At 40.1% G+C, this 16949-nt stretch overlaps 1 protein-coding gene across 1 annotated transcript in view; it reads left to right on the top strand.

Moving 5' to 3' along the window:
- Positions 1 to 16949, top strand: part of LOC140199082 (cilia- and flagella-associated protein 47-like) — a 697686-nt gene that overhangs the window by 81988 nt on the left and 598749 nt on the right. Inside the window, exons 10-12 of the mRNA XM_072260570.1 lie at positions 572 to 794; positions 1995 to 2141; positions 11509 to 11686. Of these exons, the coding sequence (XP_072116671.1) occupies positions 572 to 794; positions 1995 to 2141; positions 11509 to 11686 (548 nt within the window). The remainder of the gene's footprint in view (positions 1 to 571; positions 795 to 1994; positions 2142 to 11508; positions 11687 to 16949) is intronic.

Here is a 16949-nt window from a genome sequence, read left to right as displayed (position 1 = left end):
GTTGATAGTGGAGGAAGGGAAGCCCCTTTCTTTAAAAAAGGAAGACACCTCCCTCATCCTCTGGGTCCCCCCCCCCTTGTCTTTCTTCCCGGACCTCCTGTCCCATGATCCTCTTGTATCCCCTTTTGCCTATCACCTGTCCAGCTCTTGGCTCTATCCCTCCCCCTCCTGTCTTCTCCTATCATTTTGGATCTCCTCCTCCCCCTCCAACTTTCAAATCCCTTACTCATTCTTCCTTCAGTTAGTCCTGACGAAGGGTCTCGGCCTGAAACGTCGACTGCAGCTCTTCCTACAGATGCTGCTTGGCCTGCTGCGTTCACCAGCAACTTTGATGTGTGTTGCTTGAATTTCCAGCATCTGCAGAATTCCTGTTGTTCAGGGGTAATCCTTCTTTCTTCCTTCCAAATATTTGTAGTAATCTGTTTAATATCTACACAGGATCTGATGGAAACTTCAGGCACTGGCTGCTCTTTCTTTCATCACAGTTACAAATAAAACCTATAGGAAGAACTGCTGGAATCCAATTTTTTTTTTTTGCTTGAGTAAGTTAACTCTTGTGATTCACCTTTAGGCATAACTCCTGCTGTAACCAAAGAAACTGGACTATTGGCTGAGAAGAAAACTGATGAAATCAACAGGAATAAGGATTTATCTCCTGTTATGCTGTCTACTGGGCATCAAGGCATTTCTTATAGTAAGATTAAAAATAAAAATTTTGAAAACAAAACGGCCTTATCTATTTCTGATGGAAGCATTCAAAGGAGTGGACTTCGTTGTAAATCTGAAAAATACATGTGAGTTTTTATATTAAGTCTCCATTTTACACAGCATGCCTATCAAAGTCAAGATTTTCCAATGAACTTCACAACCAATTTATTACATCTGAGATATAGTCCTTACCAATAACAATAAAAACATTACCAGATAACCCCTTTATAGATTGATTAAGAGATAATCTATTTTGTATTGGCCGAAAGCAAAATATTGGACAGAACATAGAGTGAACATCATTGCTCTTTCTCAACTAATGTTTTGGAAAATTTTACAGCTAACTGGTGCAGCAGCCCTTAATAATATACAGTGATCCATAACTTGAGAATGGAAGTTGGACACACAACCTTGTGACTAAATTGTGAGAGTGCCTCTATTCCTTGCTCTGAGCCTCATGCTGGGAATAGTGTTGTTTAATTGTGCATTGTGGTCCAACACACTTCTTGGAGCAGCTTGTAACTTAGTCTTGTTTAATTCTCCACCAAGTTAGATATCTGGTCCTTCAAAAAATTCCCTTTATTTTCCCTTCTTGTTAATGTTTTAGTTTGTCTCTGTTTATTGTCTTGCGTCTTTTCCCCTCCCTCCGGTGTCCTTAACCATTTCTGTTTTCTATTTTCTTTCCTTCTCTCTATTTTACCACTTGCTCATTGTTCATTCACTCCAGAGAATGTAAAACCATCTTATTCCATGCTCATGTGCTGGCCTAGATATTTGTGCTTAGTTTTGGACTATAAGTTGAACCTACAACATTGAGGGAAGAGAGTACTGCCAACTGTAAGGAACCTGAGAAAGAGAAGGGACAGGTGAATAAGAATATGCACAGTTGAGAGGAGGAAGGCAGTGGAAGAAGTAGATGTAAAAGAAAGAGAAAGGAAGATTTTGAAAGGATTGAAGGGAATGGAGAAGAAATCTATGGGTAAAAAATGAAGGAAGAATTGAGCAATAAATAAGAAAAGTAAAAGAAAGAATAGAAACCAGTTAGGAAGAAAAGAAGTACAAAGTGGGGGTGAATGATGTGTGGAGAGAGAAATAGGTTGGAAGAAAGCGAAAAGGGGAAAAAACGTTGGGTAAATCTTTCAAATGTTGAATATGCAGTTCTTATTTTTGAACTGTTTATTATGATTAACATCTTGATCAGAATGTAGTATTGTAATCACTCAATACTTAGCAATATTTCTGACATGTAACACGACATAATTTTATCAAATTTTATTTTGTGGCAGCTCATCAGAAATGAAACGCCGCACCTGGGTGGATCCTGAATACACTCATAACGAAGAGGAGGTAGCAGCAATAAAAGCACGGAAGAAGTATTTTGAGCAATACATTCAAGGTCTAAGAATACGTCGGTTCCAAAAACAGGATCGCAGGTAAACAGTGAACATAAAATGGTTACCTTTCTAATTTCTTGTTTAATCCTTGGAAAGGACATATTGTAGTCACAGGTTACCTCTTGTATACTGGTACTGGTTTGCTTAAATTGGAATAATTTCAGCAGCTTTTGTGTTGAACTAAACAAGGGAAATTATATTAACAAAATCAAATGAAGCGTGTAAAATTAATTGATGCTTATGTTCAAAAAGCAATATTTTATCTTTCCTTGATGCAATAAAAATAATATTTGACCACTGGTTTTCAGATTTAAAATCTTGACTTGATATAGCACTCTGCAAGTAATATTTCTTGTGTGGCAATATACAAATTACTGCTTGAGTGTTCAGTCTATTTTACATAATATTACAGTCAGAATTACCTTGTGTGAGCGATTTACCAAAATGCTGAAGAATGGAACTGCAAAGAAATTGCATGTTGTATTTGCTAATTTTCACTATAATCAAAGGTTACCTGCTGTCATCCAGCAGATTAACATTTACACATCCAGTTGGCTTATTTTCTCCTTCACTTTCCCTAATTTATCCAATAGAAAAGTAGAATTCTCATTTTTTTCATTTGCATGTTATTGCAGCTATATAAATATTTTTCTCCCTCTTAAGGTGCAGTAAACTTGTGCTACCTGTGATGTTAATGCTTAGTACTGAAAATATTTACAAAGTTGGCTAAAATACGTGAAAAGTAGTGCATGCTATTTAGCACATAACGATGCACTAAGATTGACCCAAAGGTCAGGGTCTTCACTGAATTTGCAACTGATAATCATTGAAATGTTAACCATTAGAAAGTGAGTCAGCATTGAAAGAACTTCCCCGTATCATGCAAGAAGAGGCTGCTATGGAGGTGAAAGAAAAGAATATATAAAGGAGAGAGAACATAATTGCATTCTGTCTGGACACTTCACATCTGATGGACTGGGCTGATTGACTCTTGCACTGCAAGTGGACCTGAGCAACTGTCAGCATTGAGCTGATCAATATGTCAAATGATTTCTTCATGTTTGTTACCAGTGAATGTTAAAAAATGGGAAAATAGTAAATGGAGCTCCATTTAATGACTTAACATAATGCTGGTCATTTAACAGTGAAGCTGGGAATGCTGTGCGCATAGCCTTGATAGAACAGTGCAGGCCCTTTAACTGACATCTCAAAACTGTGCACAATGGGCTCTGGGAACTTCTGTGAGTTAACAGTGAAGGTCACAGGTTTCCTTGAAAAGCTCTGACTTATACCGGTAGTGGAGGAAATGTGCACTGCACAAGTTATATTGCCATTGGGTGTGTAACTGACACCAGGTAAATGTGAAGGTGAATTGTGCTCAGAAGAGGTAGAGCTAATTTATTGATATCTATTAATCAATCCAGAATTGATTGATAATCTGAGAACAATATTATGACTTTTGTATGGTGTTGGTGCATTGAAATCAAAACAAAGAAATACTTGTATTACTATAGTGCCTTTCCAGATCTCAATCCCTGAAAGCTTGAAGATCCTCAGAGGATCTATCTTGGGTGAACACATTGATGTAATCATGAAGGAAGCATGCCAGCAGTTCTACTTCATTAGGATTTTGAGGAGATTTGCTGTGTTACCAAAGTTTCTAACAAACTTTAACGGAAGTGCTATAGAGAGCATTCTGACTGTTTGGTATGGAGTGTCCAAATTAGAGGATCACAAGAGGCTGCAGAGGGTCATAGACTTAGCTATTTCCATCATGGGCAAAACTCTCTGCACCATCAAGGACATCTTCAAAAGGAGGTCCCTCAAGAAGGCGGCATCCATTGTTGAAGCCCTTCACCATCTGGGACAAGCCCTCCATGTTTCTACAATCAGGAAGCGGATACAAGAGCTTATTGTAATTTTTTTTGTCTTGTGGTGTACTGCTGCCACAAACAACAAACTTAGACCATAAGATATATGAACAGAATTAGACCATTTGGCCTATCGAGTCTGCTCCGCCATTCCATCATCGCTGATTTACTATCCCTCTTAATACCATTCTACTTACTGTCTTCTCCCCATAACCTTTGATGCCCTTACTAATCAAGAACCAGTCAGCCTCTACTTTAAATATACCCATGACTCTGGCTAAAGAAATTCCTCCTCATCTCTGTTCTAAAGGGATGTCCTTGGATTTTGAGGCTGTAATCTCCAGTCCTATACACCCCACTATAGAAAATATCTTCTCCACATCCACTCTATCTAGGCCTTCCAAAATTTGATAGGTTTTAATGAGATTCCACCCCCCCCATCCACGATTCTTCTAAATTCCAGTGTGTACAGGCCTAGAGCCATCAAATGCTCATAATATGTTAACCCTTTCATTCCTGGGATCATTCTCATGAACCACCTCTGGACCTTCTCCAACGCTAGCACATCCTTTTTTAAATAAAGGGCACAAAACTGCTCAGAATACTCCAAGTGCTGTCTGACCAATACATTATAAAGCCTTATAAAACTTCACAACATATGGCAGTAATAAAAAAAACCTGATTCTGATTCTGCTTCACAACTAATGGAATTTTTTGTAATGTTGTAATGTAGATAGTCAAGGCAGAAAGGGGGAACAGAAGAATTTCCTCATGATCATACTTCCCCAAAGAGATCCTTTCTCAGATCCACCTATTGTCTTAACGTTGCCCAACTTTCTATTCAATTATTCATGGAACTGTATATTGCTTTTGATAATATTCTACATCTTGATTAACCCTGAGCTGAAAAAGAAAATTCTTCTCTTTTCAACCTTATGCGAAAGAGCTTGAATTTGTGATCTCTCAATATGGATTTGCTGATCAGTGGTAATAATTTTTCTCTATCTATACCATTAAGACCTGTCTAAAGTGGATAATCATAACTTTTCCAAAATGTCCTCAAAGCTTAGATTTCTTTTATAGAATATAGAAATGGTACAACACAGGAACAGGCCCAAACTCACAATCAAAGACTAGAATGTTTCTGATGTAGATGGCAATCTGACCTCTACCTTATAGAGGCCTGATGGCAGCTCTAGGATACCTCCTCTTAATTAACCCTGAAACAAGACCTTATTGAGAAGAAATAGACCACTGTCTCCTGCTCCATCACTGACTTCTTCACCTCTGGAGATCTTTCCTCCACAGCTTCTAACCTCGTTGTTCCCCAAGCCTGTACTACCCATTTCTACCTCCTGCCCGAGATCCACAAACGTAACTGCCCCTGAGGGCCAATTGTTTCCACCTGCTCCCAACCTACTGAACTCATTTCCCTGCATCTCCACTCCATCTTTATTTCCTTTGTTCAGTTCCTTTTGACTTATTGTACATCCGTGACACGCAAAATGCTGTCCACCATTTTCACTATTTTCAGTTCCATGCCCCAACCACCTCATTTTCACCATGGACGTGTAGTTCTTGTACACTTGTATCCCTAGTCAGGAAAGCCTCAAGAGCTCTCCACTTCTCTCTGGAAAACAGTTCCTCTCCACCATCATGCAGAACTGGTACTGACCATCAACAACTTCTCTTTCAGTTTCTCCTACATTCCCCAGAGTAAAGGTGCAGCCATGGACATTCACTTATTTCACAGTTATGCTTGCCTTTTCATTGGCTGCGCGAAGCATTTGTGTTTCAAACGTCCACTAGCAATGCTCTCTAACTCTTTCTCCGCTACATTGTCAACTGCATTGGTGCCATTTCCTCACTCACGTGGAGCTTGTCAATTTAATCAGCTCTGCTACCCATGTACACCCTGTCCTCACGTGGTCCACGCTCTGATACCTCTCTCTCTTCCACTTTAGGAGACAGATTATCCACTTCTACAAACCCATTGACTCCCACAGTTACCTTAATTACAACCCTTCTCATCCTGTCATGTGAGAATGCTCTTCCCTTCGCTCAGTTCCTTTGCCTCTGCTGCATCTATTACCATGATGAGGTTTTCCATACTAGTACATCTGGGATGTCCTTGGTTCTCAGAAAACAGTGTGTTTTCCTGCACTGCCTTTGCTGCCCTTACTCACATCTCTTCTATTTTCTACACTTCTGTCCTCATGCCATCTGCCCCGAAATTGATTGAAAAGGTCAGGGTACTGGGGCCTGAGGTGAGGGACAGACCGACTCAGATTGCTACTCCATGCTCTGTGCTGAACTATGGGATTTTCTTTGCGGACAAGTTCAGAACACTATTTGTTATAGTACATAGAGCCCATATGTCCAAAGATAAATTAGCCCCTTTTTATTCCCATATAAACCCTACTTGTGACAGATGTCACTCTGAGGTGGCTTCTTTAACTCATATGTTTTGGTCCTGTCCTCTTTTGGAAAAATATTGAAAAGATATTTTTGATATTATTTCAACAGTTCTATGTTTTGATTTAAAACCCCATCCTATTACGGCAATTTTTGGATTACCAATGGTAGAACATAGATCTTTGTCTTCTTCAGCCTGTCGGATGATAGCATTTGTTACTTTAATGGCTAGAAGATCTATTTTGTTGAACTGGAAGGAAACCAATCCTCTTACTATATTCCAATGGTTTTCTCAAACTATATTAAGTTTAAATTTAGAAAAAAATTAGAAGTGATATTTTTGATCCTTCGGTTAAATTTGAAGAAACTTGGAAACCTTTTATGCAATATTTTCATATGATGTAATTTGACCTTTCCGAATCTTTTTTTTAACTTAAATTATATGAATAGAGGAGTGGAGTTGACGACATTACTGAACGTGTCTGATTCAAGATATTGGTCTAGCCCTGTTTTGTTCTGTTTCTTTTTGGGTTTTTTTTTCTTTTTCTTTTGCGGGTTTTTCTTTGTTTTTATATATTTTTTTTCTTTTTATTTCTTTTTTTTCCCTTTATGACTAATTTCATTATGAGTTTGGAAGTCTATTATACCTAGGTTACTTAAAATCCTTTTTGTATATGCTTATTTTATTAAGATTATTCCAATCTCTTGGTATCAACTTTGTTATTGTGTTTATAATTTTGAAAATTAATAAAAAGATTTAAAAAGAAAGAAAGAACATTATTTGTTGTTACTGTTTGCATGATATGTTTTTTTTTCTCTGCACATTGGGTGTTCGATGGTCTTTTTTTATGGGTTCTTTTTTCTAGGCATGATGTGTTTCTTTTCCCTTTGTACATTGGGTGTTTGATGGTCTTTAAAATTTGGGTTCTTTTGGTTTTCTTTGTTTCATGGCTGCCTGTTAGGAGACAAATCTCAAGGTTGTATAATGTATACATATTTTGATAATAAATGTACTTTGAACTTTTGAACTTAAATATAATAGAGATAGAGTTCCCTTTGTCCTCACCTCCTGTCCTATGAGCCTCCATGTCCAGCATGTAATATCTGGCATATGCACGTGTGCTTCTGAATCCCAGTCTCTATAGGCTGGAGGCCGAAGAAGAGGCTGCCCCCACTTACATCTCTCGGGGTTAGAGAGCCGTATAAGTGTGTGGGTGAGTGGGAGGAATGAAGCTTATTTAGTTGTTGTTGTTTCGTTGCTTGTTGTATTCTGACTTATTGTATTTTGAGTTGTCTGCCAATTATTGTGGACATGCTGTGTTGGCTCCGGAATGTGTAGAGACATTTGCAGGCTGCCCACAGCACAATTTTAGGTGTGTTGGTTGTTAATGTAAATAATGCATTTCACTGTATGTTTTGATGTACGTGATACATAATCTTGAATCTTGATGTTTTCCACAGCTTCCACCATCTCCAGTGCAATCCCAGTAAATCTTCCCCACCCCCTCTCCACATTCCGCAGGGATCGCTCTCTGCAGTTTGCTTGTCCTTCCCCACTGATCACCCTCCAGGTATTCATCCCTGCAACTCTGCAGAGTGCTATTCGTTCTTCACATCCCTTACCACTGTTCAGGGCCTAAAACAACCCTTCCAGGTGAGCCAGTCCTTCATTTGTGAATCTATAGGGATCATTTATTGCATCTGATGCTCACTGGTGTGGTCTCCTCTACTTCAGTAAGATCTAACGCAGATAGGAGGATTGCCTCATTGAACGCCTTCATTCCATTTACCATAACAGCCAGGATCTCCCGGTGACAAACCATTTTAATTTGATTTCCACATCAAGATTTCTATCCACGACCTCCTCAACTACCAAGCTAAGGCGAGATGCAGATGACAGAAACAGCACTTCTTATTCCTTTTTGGTAGCCTCCAACCTGATAGCATGAACTATCAGGTTGGAGGCTACCTGATCTATAACTTCTGATAACCACTTTCCTCTACCCCGCTTTTTCTTCCCTTATCCCACCAGGCCTACACACATTCTCTTTACTTTGCTCCATGCTGTCAATCTGCTCGTAGTCATAGTCATAGTCATAGTCATACTTTATTGATCCTGGGGGAAATTTGTTTTTGTTACAGTTGCACCATAAATAATTAAATAGTAATAAAACCATAAATAGTTAAATAGTAATATGTAAATTATGCCAGGAAATCAGTCCAGGACCAGCCTATTGGCACAGGGTGTCTGACCCTCCAAGGGAGGAGTTGTAAAGTTTGATGGCCACAGGCAGGAATGACTTCCTACGATATCACCCACACATTCTTCTCTTCAGTTCTTCTTCTAACTTTCTTTTCTCCACTCCATGGTCCAGTGTACTCTCCTATCAGATTCCATCTTCTTCAGCCTTTTGTCACTTCCATCTCTCACTTCCCAAATTCTTATATCATTCCACTCCCTCTCCCCTACCTGCTTACCTTCCCTGTCTCACCTGGATTTACCTGTCACCCACCAGCTCTCACTCAACTCCCTCCCTCAACCCTTTTTTTAACAAGCTATCTCCCATCTTTCTTAGCAGTTCTGAAGAAGGGTCTTGACTTGAAGCAACAACTGTGCTCTTGTATCTGTAGGTTGTGATTAACTGAGTGAGCTCCTCCAGGATTTTGTGTGTTACTCCAGATTTCCAACATCTGCAGTGTTTCTTGACTCATTTGTACATTTTTAAAGTGTGCCATTTATGACATTGGTGGGTGCATATTTTCTAGAGTAAAACTAGATGATGGCCTTTTCTGCTTTGTTTTCCGTAACTCAATATTTAATGAGCATATACCCTGCTGGTGCTTCTGACTTGAGTTGCACCAGAATCCATGTGGAGAACTTCCACCTTTCTGAGATTCCCCTGCATTTATACCGGGGTATTGCTTCTCAGATCTGGTGTCAGTTTTTAGGGTGAAAGGGGAAGATAATTACCATAAAATTATCTTGGTTTGGTTTAATGTTTTAAATTATTTATGTATCTTTAGCTATTTTTCATGAATTGTTTAAAAATTTACTTCCTTTATTTTTAAAAGATTTTAAAGTTATACACAGGTGTCTCCTGCTTTTCAAACGTTCGCTTTACGAAACCTCACTGTTACGAAAGACCTACATTAGTACCCTGTTTTTGCTTTCAGAAGGTGTTTTCACTGTTATGAAAGAAAAGCAACACGTGATAAAAAATCAGCGCACGAAAAAATCAGTGCGCAATAAAAGGCAGCGCGCGCCCCGAGCAGCCGCTCTCCCCTGGATTCTCGCCGGCATTGCTTAAACATGAGCAGCCGTTTGCAAGATGAGTTCTAAGGTATTGGAAGAGCCTGAAAGAGCTCATAAGGGTGTTACACTTAGCGTAAAACTAGACATAATTAAGCATTTTGATCGTGGTGAACGAAGTAAGGACAAAGTGAGTTTGGCTTGTGGAAGCTGACGAAGATGATGTTGAAGAGGTTTTGGCATCCCATGACCAAGAACTGACAGATGAAGAGCTGATGCAATTGGAAGAAAAAAGGATAACAATTGAAACCGAATGAGTAATGATAAAGTACAACTTTAATTTTGAAAGGGTACGTCGGTTTAGGAGATATTTGCAGGATGGTTTGAGTCCTTACAAAGAACTGTTTGATAGAAAAATGCGCGAGGCTCAGCAGTCAAGCAAGCCTTCCACATCAGCCACAGCAGACGACGAATCTTGACCTTCAACATCGAGGCGGGCAGAGATAGAAGAAGATGAGCCGCCTGCTCTAATGGAAACAGACGATGACGAGATGACACCCCAGTGTCCCACCACCCCAACCCCCAGGCCATGGACAGATACCGATTCGTGGAGAATGCAAAGGTAGCCGGGAGGCAAACAGCACATCTTTAAGAAAAAAGCAGAAATAAACATGCTAATTAATTAGGTGTTGCCGACACGTAATTGTCGGCCCAGATCAGAGACGACGCAATCGGAAATTGGCACTGATCTGGGCCGACAATTACGTGTCAGGTGGCACCTAATTAATTAGCATGTTTGTTTCGGCTTTTTTCTTAAAGATGTGCTATGTGCCTCCCGGCTACCGCTACATGCTTCGCGGCAATGTATCGCTCGGCGGCCCGGAAGGTGGGGGCCACTGTACCACCCAACCTGCGACGACTCATTCTAACACAGCATCATCAGTGTGCTCTGCGCTGTCCTGATTCCGGTAAGTGATACTACACTGTACGTACATTATTTCTAATTTATATAGGCTGTGTATTTTTATGTGTTATTTGATATGATTTGGCAGCTCCATATTTTACTGGAGAGTGCTTGCGCCGTGTTTTTGCCAACAGTGCTTGCGTGAGATTTTCTGCCGACGGCGCTTGTGTGAGATTTTCGCTACGGAGAACAGTTCAGCAATGATTATGGAAAAGTATTTCTACTTTATATAGGCTGTGTATTTATCATATCATTCCTGCTTTTACTATATGTTACTGTTATTTTAGGTTTTATGTGTTATTTGGCATGATTTGGTAGGTTATTTTTGGGTCTGCGAACGCTCACAAAATTTTCCCATATAAATAAATGGTAATTGCTTCTTCGCTTTACGACATTTCGGCTTACGAACCATTTCGTAGGAACGCTCTACCTTCGGATGGTGGGGGAAACCTGTAGTCAGTAGTATTTGAGAACCCTCATAACTTTCACAACTGGCCAAACTGGAGACAAGGCCTTGTCAGTGGCCAATACTCTCAAGAGTGTTTTGAAATTGGGGCTTCTTTGCTGTGTCATTGATATCCAGGCTACAACAGTGGAGTCAGAAAAGGCAAGCCAGCCAGAGAAGCCCTACATTCCAGATCAGAGAACAGTGGGTTATCTTTCTGAGTTTCTTCCACAAAAATGCCCTTAATGGAATGTCTGAGAAGATTACTTCATGAATTTTATAGTATAGCAGGACAAAGGGATGTAAAAATAAAGTTCAATTACTGGCTTTCTTAAAATAACTCAAATATCTTTTGAAGTCAGCCTTGCAAAAGATGTAATCCACATTTGACACAAATTATGATGTGCTATTATTATATTTTCCATGCCACTATTAAAAAGTATATTCATTTATGTCTTTAGAGAATTTGAAGAGTTTAATAATGCAGTGGATATTGGCATGAGACCAGCTGAAGGACTGTCTTCTCCAAAACTTTCAGTCAAAGACATAATTTATGATAAACCGGTGTTGAGTACATGTTTTGTGGTACAACCTATCGGAACGCACAAGCAGGAAGAGTTTGAAGTACCATCAAATCCTGTAAGTTGGTTTCTTTTAAATTCTGCCAAATTAAGGTCAAATATGAGGCAATTAGATATAAATATAGAGTATGTCTGAAGAAAAAACAGGTTTATTCTTTTCCATTCTGTTGTATGTTGCCTAATTGGCTGAATTTTTATTTTTATGTATTCAATATCCAAAGTATTTTGTCAAAAAAGTATCATTTCTTACTACTAGGATAACACAATCCTGTTTTTCTCATCTGTTTAATTATTTATTATTCCCTTGTTTTCCTTCAGGGATTGATCTGTAGTAGTGAAGTTGCTTATTCTTCAAAGGTGTGGTATATTCTGAGCAAGGGTGAGAAAAGAAATGTTGGTACTGATGGTGAAGCAGAGATGAGTCTTGTCTTGCTGCAAACCCTCAGCCACCATTGAAACAAAACCAGTGCTTGCTGCACATCATTTAGGATTGGATGACCAAAATCTAGTGACAATCTCTCTCAGGGAGAGAGCTAAAGGAAACAAAGGGAAAATCATCAGAGGTTGAAAATCAGGAATGTGAATGTCATTGTACACTCGGTCCCCCATCAAGAAGTCCTTCCAGCTCTCTGCTTCTTTCTCGATGAAATACCCAACCAGTTCTCCTCCAACACGACCCTTCCTCCATCAGGTAGAACTTGTCTTCACTCTTTGCAGTTTCTCCTTTGGCTCCTTCCACTTTCTGCAAACTCAAGGGGTAGCCATGGGCACCCGCATGGGCTCTAGCTATTCCTGCCTTTTTGTTGGCTACCTGGAACAGCCCATGTTCCAAGCCTTTCCCAGTAATTCTCCCCAACTCTTTGTGCGCTACATTGACAACTATATCAGTGCTGCTTTATGCACCCATGCTGAGCTTGTCAATTTCATCAGCTTTGCCTCTAGCTTCCACCCTGTCCTTAAATTTACAGTCCTTTTCTGTCACCTCCCTCCCTTTTCTCAATCTCTCTGCCTCCATCTTTAGAGACAAGCTGTTGACTGACATCTTTTATAAACCTATCTGTAATAAATGGATCTATTTCTTTTCGATCAATGACTCCCCTTAGCACTAAGTATGGACTGATAACGTAACCTTTGCACATTGATCTATTGTTTACTCTCTCCCACTGCAATGTAAATACACCAGTTAAAGCCATCTCCCACGTGCGTGTTTTTATTTAACTGATATGTAGTTGCACTGACACAACAAATTGGTGATGAGTATGAACCTGAATGTCAGAGAATATCACCAACTGCACCGATAGTTACAGGATGATTATGGGAGGAAACACCGAGAGGAAAGAGTTAACAGTACTGACCAGATACTAACAAAGGGTCATGTGAGTAATTGCATAGTACACACTGAAAAGATGCACAACAAGCAAAGTTAAAGTAAAAATAACATGGTGATGACTTTTGTTGAGAAGTTTGATGAATTTAATTGTGCTAATGAAGGCTGGAAGTCGTAAATCGAGAGGGTTGAACCGTAGTGTAAGGCGACCAATGTAGATGATAAAAAGAAAGCTGCCACACTTCTTAGCTTAATGGTACAGGCTCTTATGCAATCTAGTAACTCCTGAAAAACCAGAAAGCAAGATGTTTGATGAAATTGTTGCAATTTTATAAAATCAATTGAGCTGTAAATGGCTGGTAATAGCTGAGAGATTTAGACTTCTCAAAAGCAACCAGTCAAAGGATGAGAGCATTCCTGAATATATTGCAGAACTGTGCAAACTTTCCCAGTACTGTGACTTTAGAGATGGACTTTCTGATGCATTAAGGGACAGGCTTGTATGTGGTATGAATTATTGAAGCACTGAAAAGAGGCTACTGTCAGACAGAGACTTACCCTTAGAATGGGCATTGACCATTGTATTATCGTTAGAGACTGCAGCAAAGGATGCAGCAGAACTACTGAAAAAGAGGATAGAATGTGAAATGCATGAAATATCCCTGAATAGTACAAAAAGCCAAAAATATTATTGATATGGTAAACCCTCCTATAATGCAAATGACTGTTGGTTCAAAGAAAAAGTTTGCATAAAGTGTCACAGACAAGGTCACATAGAGAGAATGTGCAGGGCAGACAAAAAGCACGACCAAAGAGCAAAACCACTCCGAGTGAAAAGTTTCAAACACAAAACTAGGCAAATGCATAAAGTGACTGAATGTAAAACAGAATCATACAACAAAGTCTGACAAAGGTGAGCTGTCATGCCTAGAATTGCATAGTATTCTGAAGCAGATCACAAAATCTTCTGGGTCACAATAGATGTGCCTGGTGTAAAACTGAACATAAAGCTGGATACTGGGTCAGTTTTGTCTATAATTTCAAAGGCTGACTACAACACTATTTTCTAAGCTAACACTAGAAAAGACGTCATTGATGCTAAAGACCTACACAGGTGAAAAAGTGTCCCCCAAAGGCAAACTAAAAGTGAATGTGATGTATGGAAGGCAACCGCAACAGTTAGAGCTTTGTGTTGAAAAGTGGAGAGACAGCACTTTTCGGACGTGAATGGTTGGGAAAAATCCAACTAGACTGGCACACAATCAAAGCTCCCAATGTGTCATCAACAGGCAACTGCAGCCCAAATGGTAGCATTAACCAGAGACTGGTAAACTCAAAGGCATGGAGGTCAGAATTGAAACGGATGAAGCAGCAACACCAAGATTCCATAAAGCACTACATCCAAAGTGGATGCTGAACTTCAGAGCTTGGAGGCATCTGGAATTCTCTCCAAAGTTGAGTGGAGCAATGGGCCACGCCCATTGTCCCAGTGATCAAGAAAGGGAAGGACAGAGCCATTCGCATATATGGGGATTTCAAAGTGAGCATCAACTCAGTGCTGTGTACCATGAAATGTGAGTTTTTCAAGAATGAAATCTCATATTGTGGACATGTCATTGACAAGCATGGCTTACATAAGTCACAAGATTGAAGCAGTGCTACAGGCACCCAAACTGGAAAATGTGACACAACTCATGTCATACTTGGGCCTTGTAAACTACTACCACCAGTTTCTCTTGAACATTGCTGCAGTGCTGTACCTATTAAACGCACTGTTGCAAACAGGGCCAAATAGGGAATGGTCAGAAAGATGTGAAAGAGTATTCAAGGAAACAAAGAGACTAATAACATCTGATGAACTGCTCACCCACTTTGACCTATCTCTGCCCATCAGACTGGTGTGTGATGTGTCCCCTTATAGCATTGGTGCTGTTTTCTCACACTGCATGATGGATCTGAATGTCTGATTGCATCTGCTTCAAGATCACTGACGAGCGCAGAACACAGCTATGCACAGATTGACTGAGAGGGGCTTGGTTTAGTATGAGGAATCAAGAAGTTCCACCACTACCTCTACAGAGAAAAGTTTATGCTAGTGACAGATCACCAGCCCCCTTCTATCCATTTTCAATCCCAGGAAGGGAATTCCAAAGAGGTCTGCTACCTGGTTACAACTTGGCACTGTTCCTAGGAGCCCACTCATCTGACATAGTTCAAGGGTACCAAATAATGCAGCAACACTGATCCAGCAGAAGTGTTCCACACAGCACTGGTGGGCCAGTTGTTGGCAACAAATTCTGAAATACAAAGTGAAACAAGGACTGACCCAACATTGTCAAAAGTTTATGACATCACCATGCAAGGTGGCCAGCTCATGGTAACCTTATGTTTCCAGAGTTCTCAGTGAGAACAAGACTAACTGTCGATATGTCAGAAAATATTAATGTGTGGATCTCGTGTTGTGGTTCCCTCCAAACTGCATACAGGACAGCTTGGGTCAAGATGATGTGTCTCGCCCAGAGCTCCGTGTGGTGGCCAAGAATAGATAAACAGGTTGAAGACTTGACCAAAAGCAGTTCCTGGATGCCATAAAGTTCAAAATGCACCCTCACAGGCACCTCTACACCCATGGCAATGGCCGTCAGCACCATGGTAAAGAGTACATATTGACTTTGCTGGGCCATTCATGGACTCCATGTTTCTGATTGCTGTGGATGCTCATTGGAAGTGACTGGTGGTTATACCAATGAAGTCAACCATGTCAGCAAGGACTGTTGCTGCTCTGAGGACTATCTTCGCCAGAAACAGCTTACCAGAACAAATTGTCAGTGACAACAGGCCACAATGCATGTCAGATGAACTCCAACTGTTCATGAAGAAAAATGGCATCAGATATTTCAAGTCAGCTCCTCACCACCCAGCAACAAATAGGTTAGCTGAAAGGTTTATCCAAATCTTCAAGAAGTCTATTAAAGCGATAGGCAAGGAGGACATTTCTCTACTGCACAAGATGGACAAGTTCCTTTTTGTGTATCGGAACTTTGTTCACGTGATGACAAATCAAACACCTACAATGCCATTCATAATCTGGTTGATAACGTGGTTAATTTTGGATCAGCAAATTTGCAGATGACACCAAGATAGGTGGTGTAGTGGACAGTGAGGAAGGCTACCATGGTTTGCAGAGTAATTTACAGCAGCTGGAAAAATAGGTTGAAAAACGGCTGGTGGAATTTAAAGCAGACGAGTGCAAGGTTTTGCACTTTGGTAGGACTAACCAGGGTAGGCCTTACACAGTGAACAGTACGGTAAGAGGAGGGTGGTAGAACCAGGGGATCTGGGAATACAGGTACATAATTTGTTGAAAGCAGCATCACAGTTTGATAGGGTAATAAAGAAAGCTTTTGGCACATTTGCCTTCATAAATCGATGTATGGAGTACAGAAGATGGGATGTTATTTTGAAGTTGTGTAAGACATTGGTGAGGCTTAATTTGGAGTATTGTGTGCAGTTTTGGTACCTACCTACAGGAAAGATGTAAACAAGATTAAAAAAGTACAGAGAAAATTTGCAAGGATGTTGCTGGGTCTGGAGGACTGAGTTATAAGGAAAGATTGAATAGCTTAGGACTATATTCTTTAGAACGTAGAAGATTGAGAGGACATTTGATAGAAAATTATGAGGGGTGTTGATAGGGTAAATGCAAGCAGGTTTTTTTCCACTGAGGTCAGGTATGGCTACAACCAGAAGTCATGGGTTAAGGGTAAAAGGTGAGAAGTTTAAGTGAAGCATGAGACCCTCTTCACTCAGAGGGTCATGAGAGTGTGCAGCAAGCTGCCAGCACACTCAAGCAGCTTGAGTTCAGCGTTTAAGAGAAGTTTGGATAGGCATATGGGTAGTAGGGCTGTGGTCCGGGTGCCAGTCTAAGGGAGTAGGCAGTTTAAATTGTTTCAGTGAGGTCTAGATGGGACAAAGGGCCTGTATCTTTGCTGTA

This window comes from Mobula birostris, chromosome 6 (assembly GCF_030028105.1).
Source record: "Mobula birostris isolate sMobBir1 chromosome 6, sMobBir1.hap1, whole genome shotgun sequence".
Lineage (NCBI taxonomy): Eukaryota > Metazoa > Chordata > Chondrichthyes > Myliobatiformes > Myliobatidae > Mobula > Mobula birostris.
The sequence above is the reverse complement of the archived record's forward strand: the minus strand, read 5'-3'. Positions and strand labels throughout refer to the sequence as shown.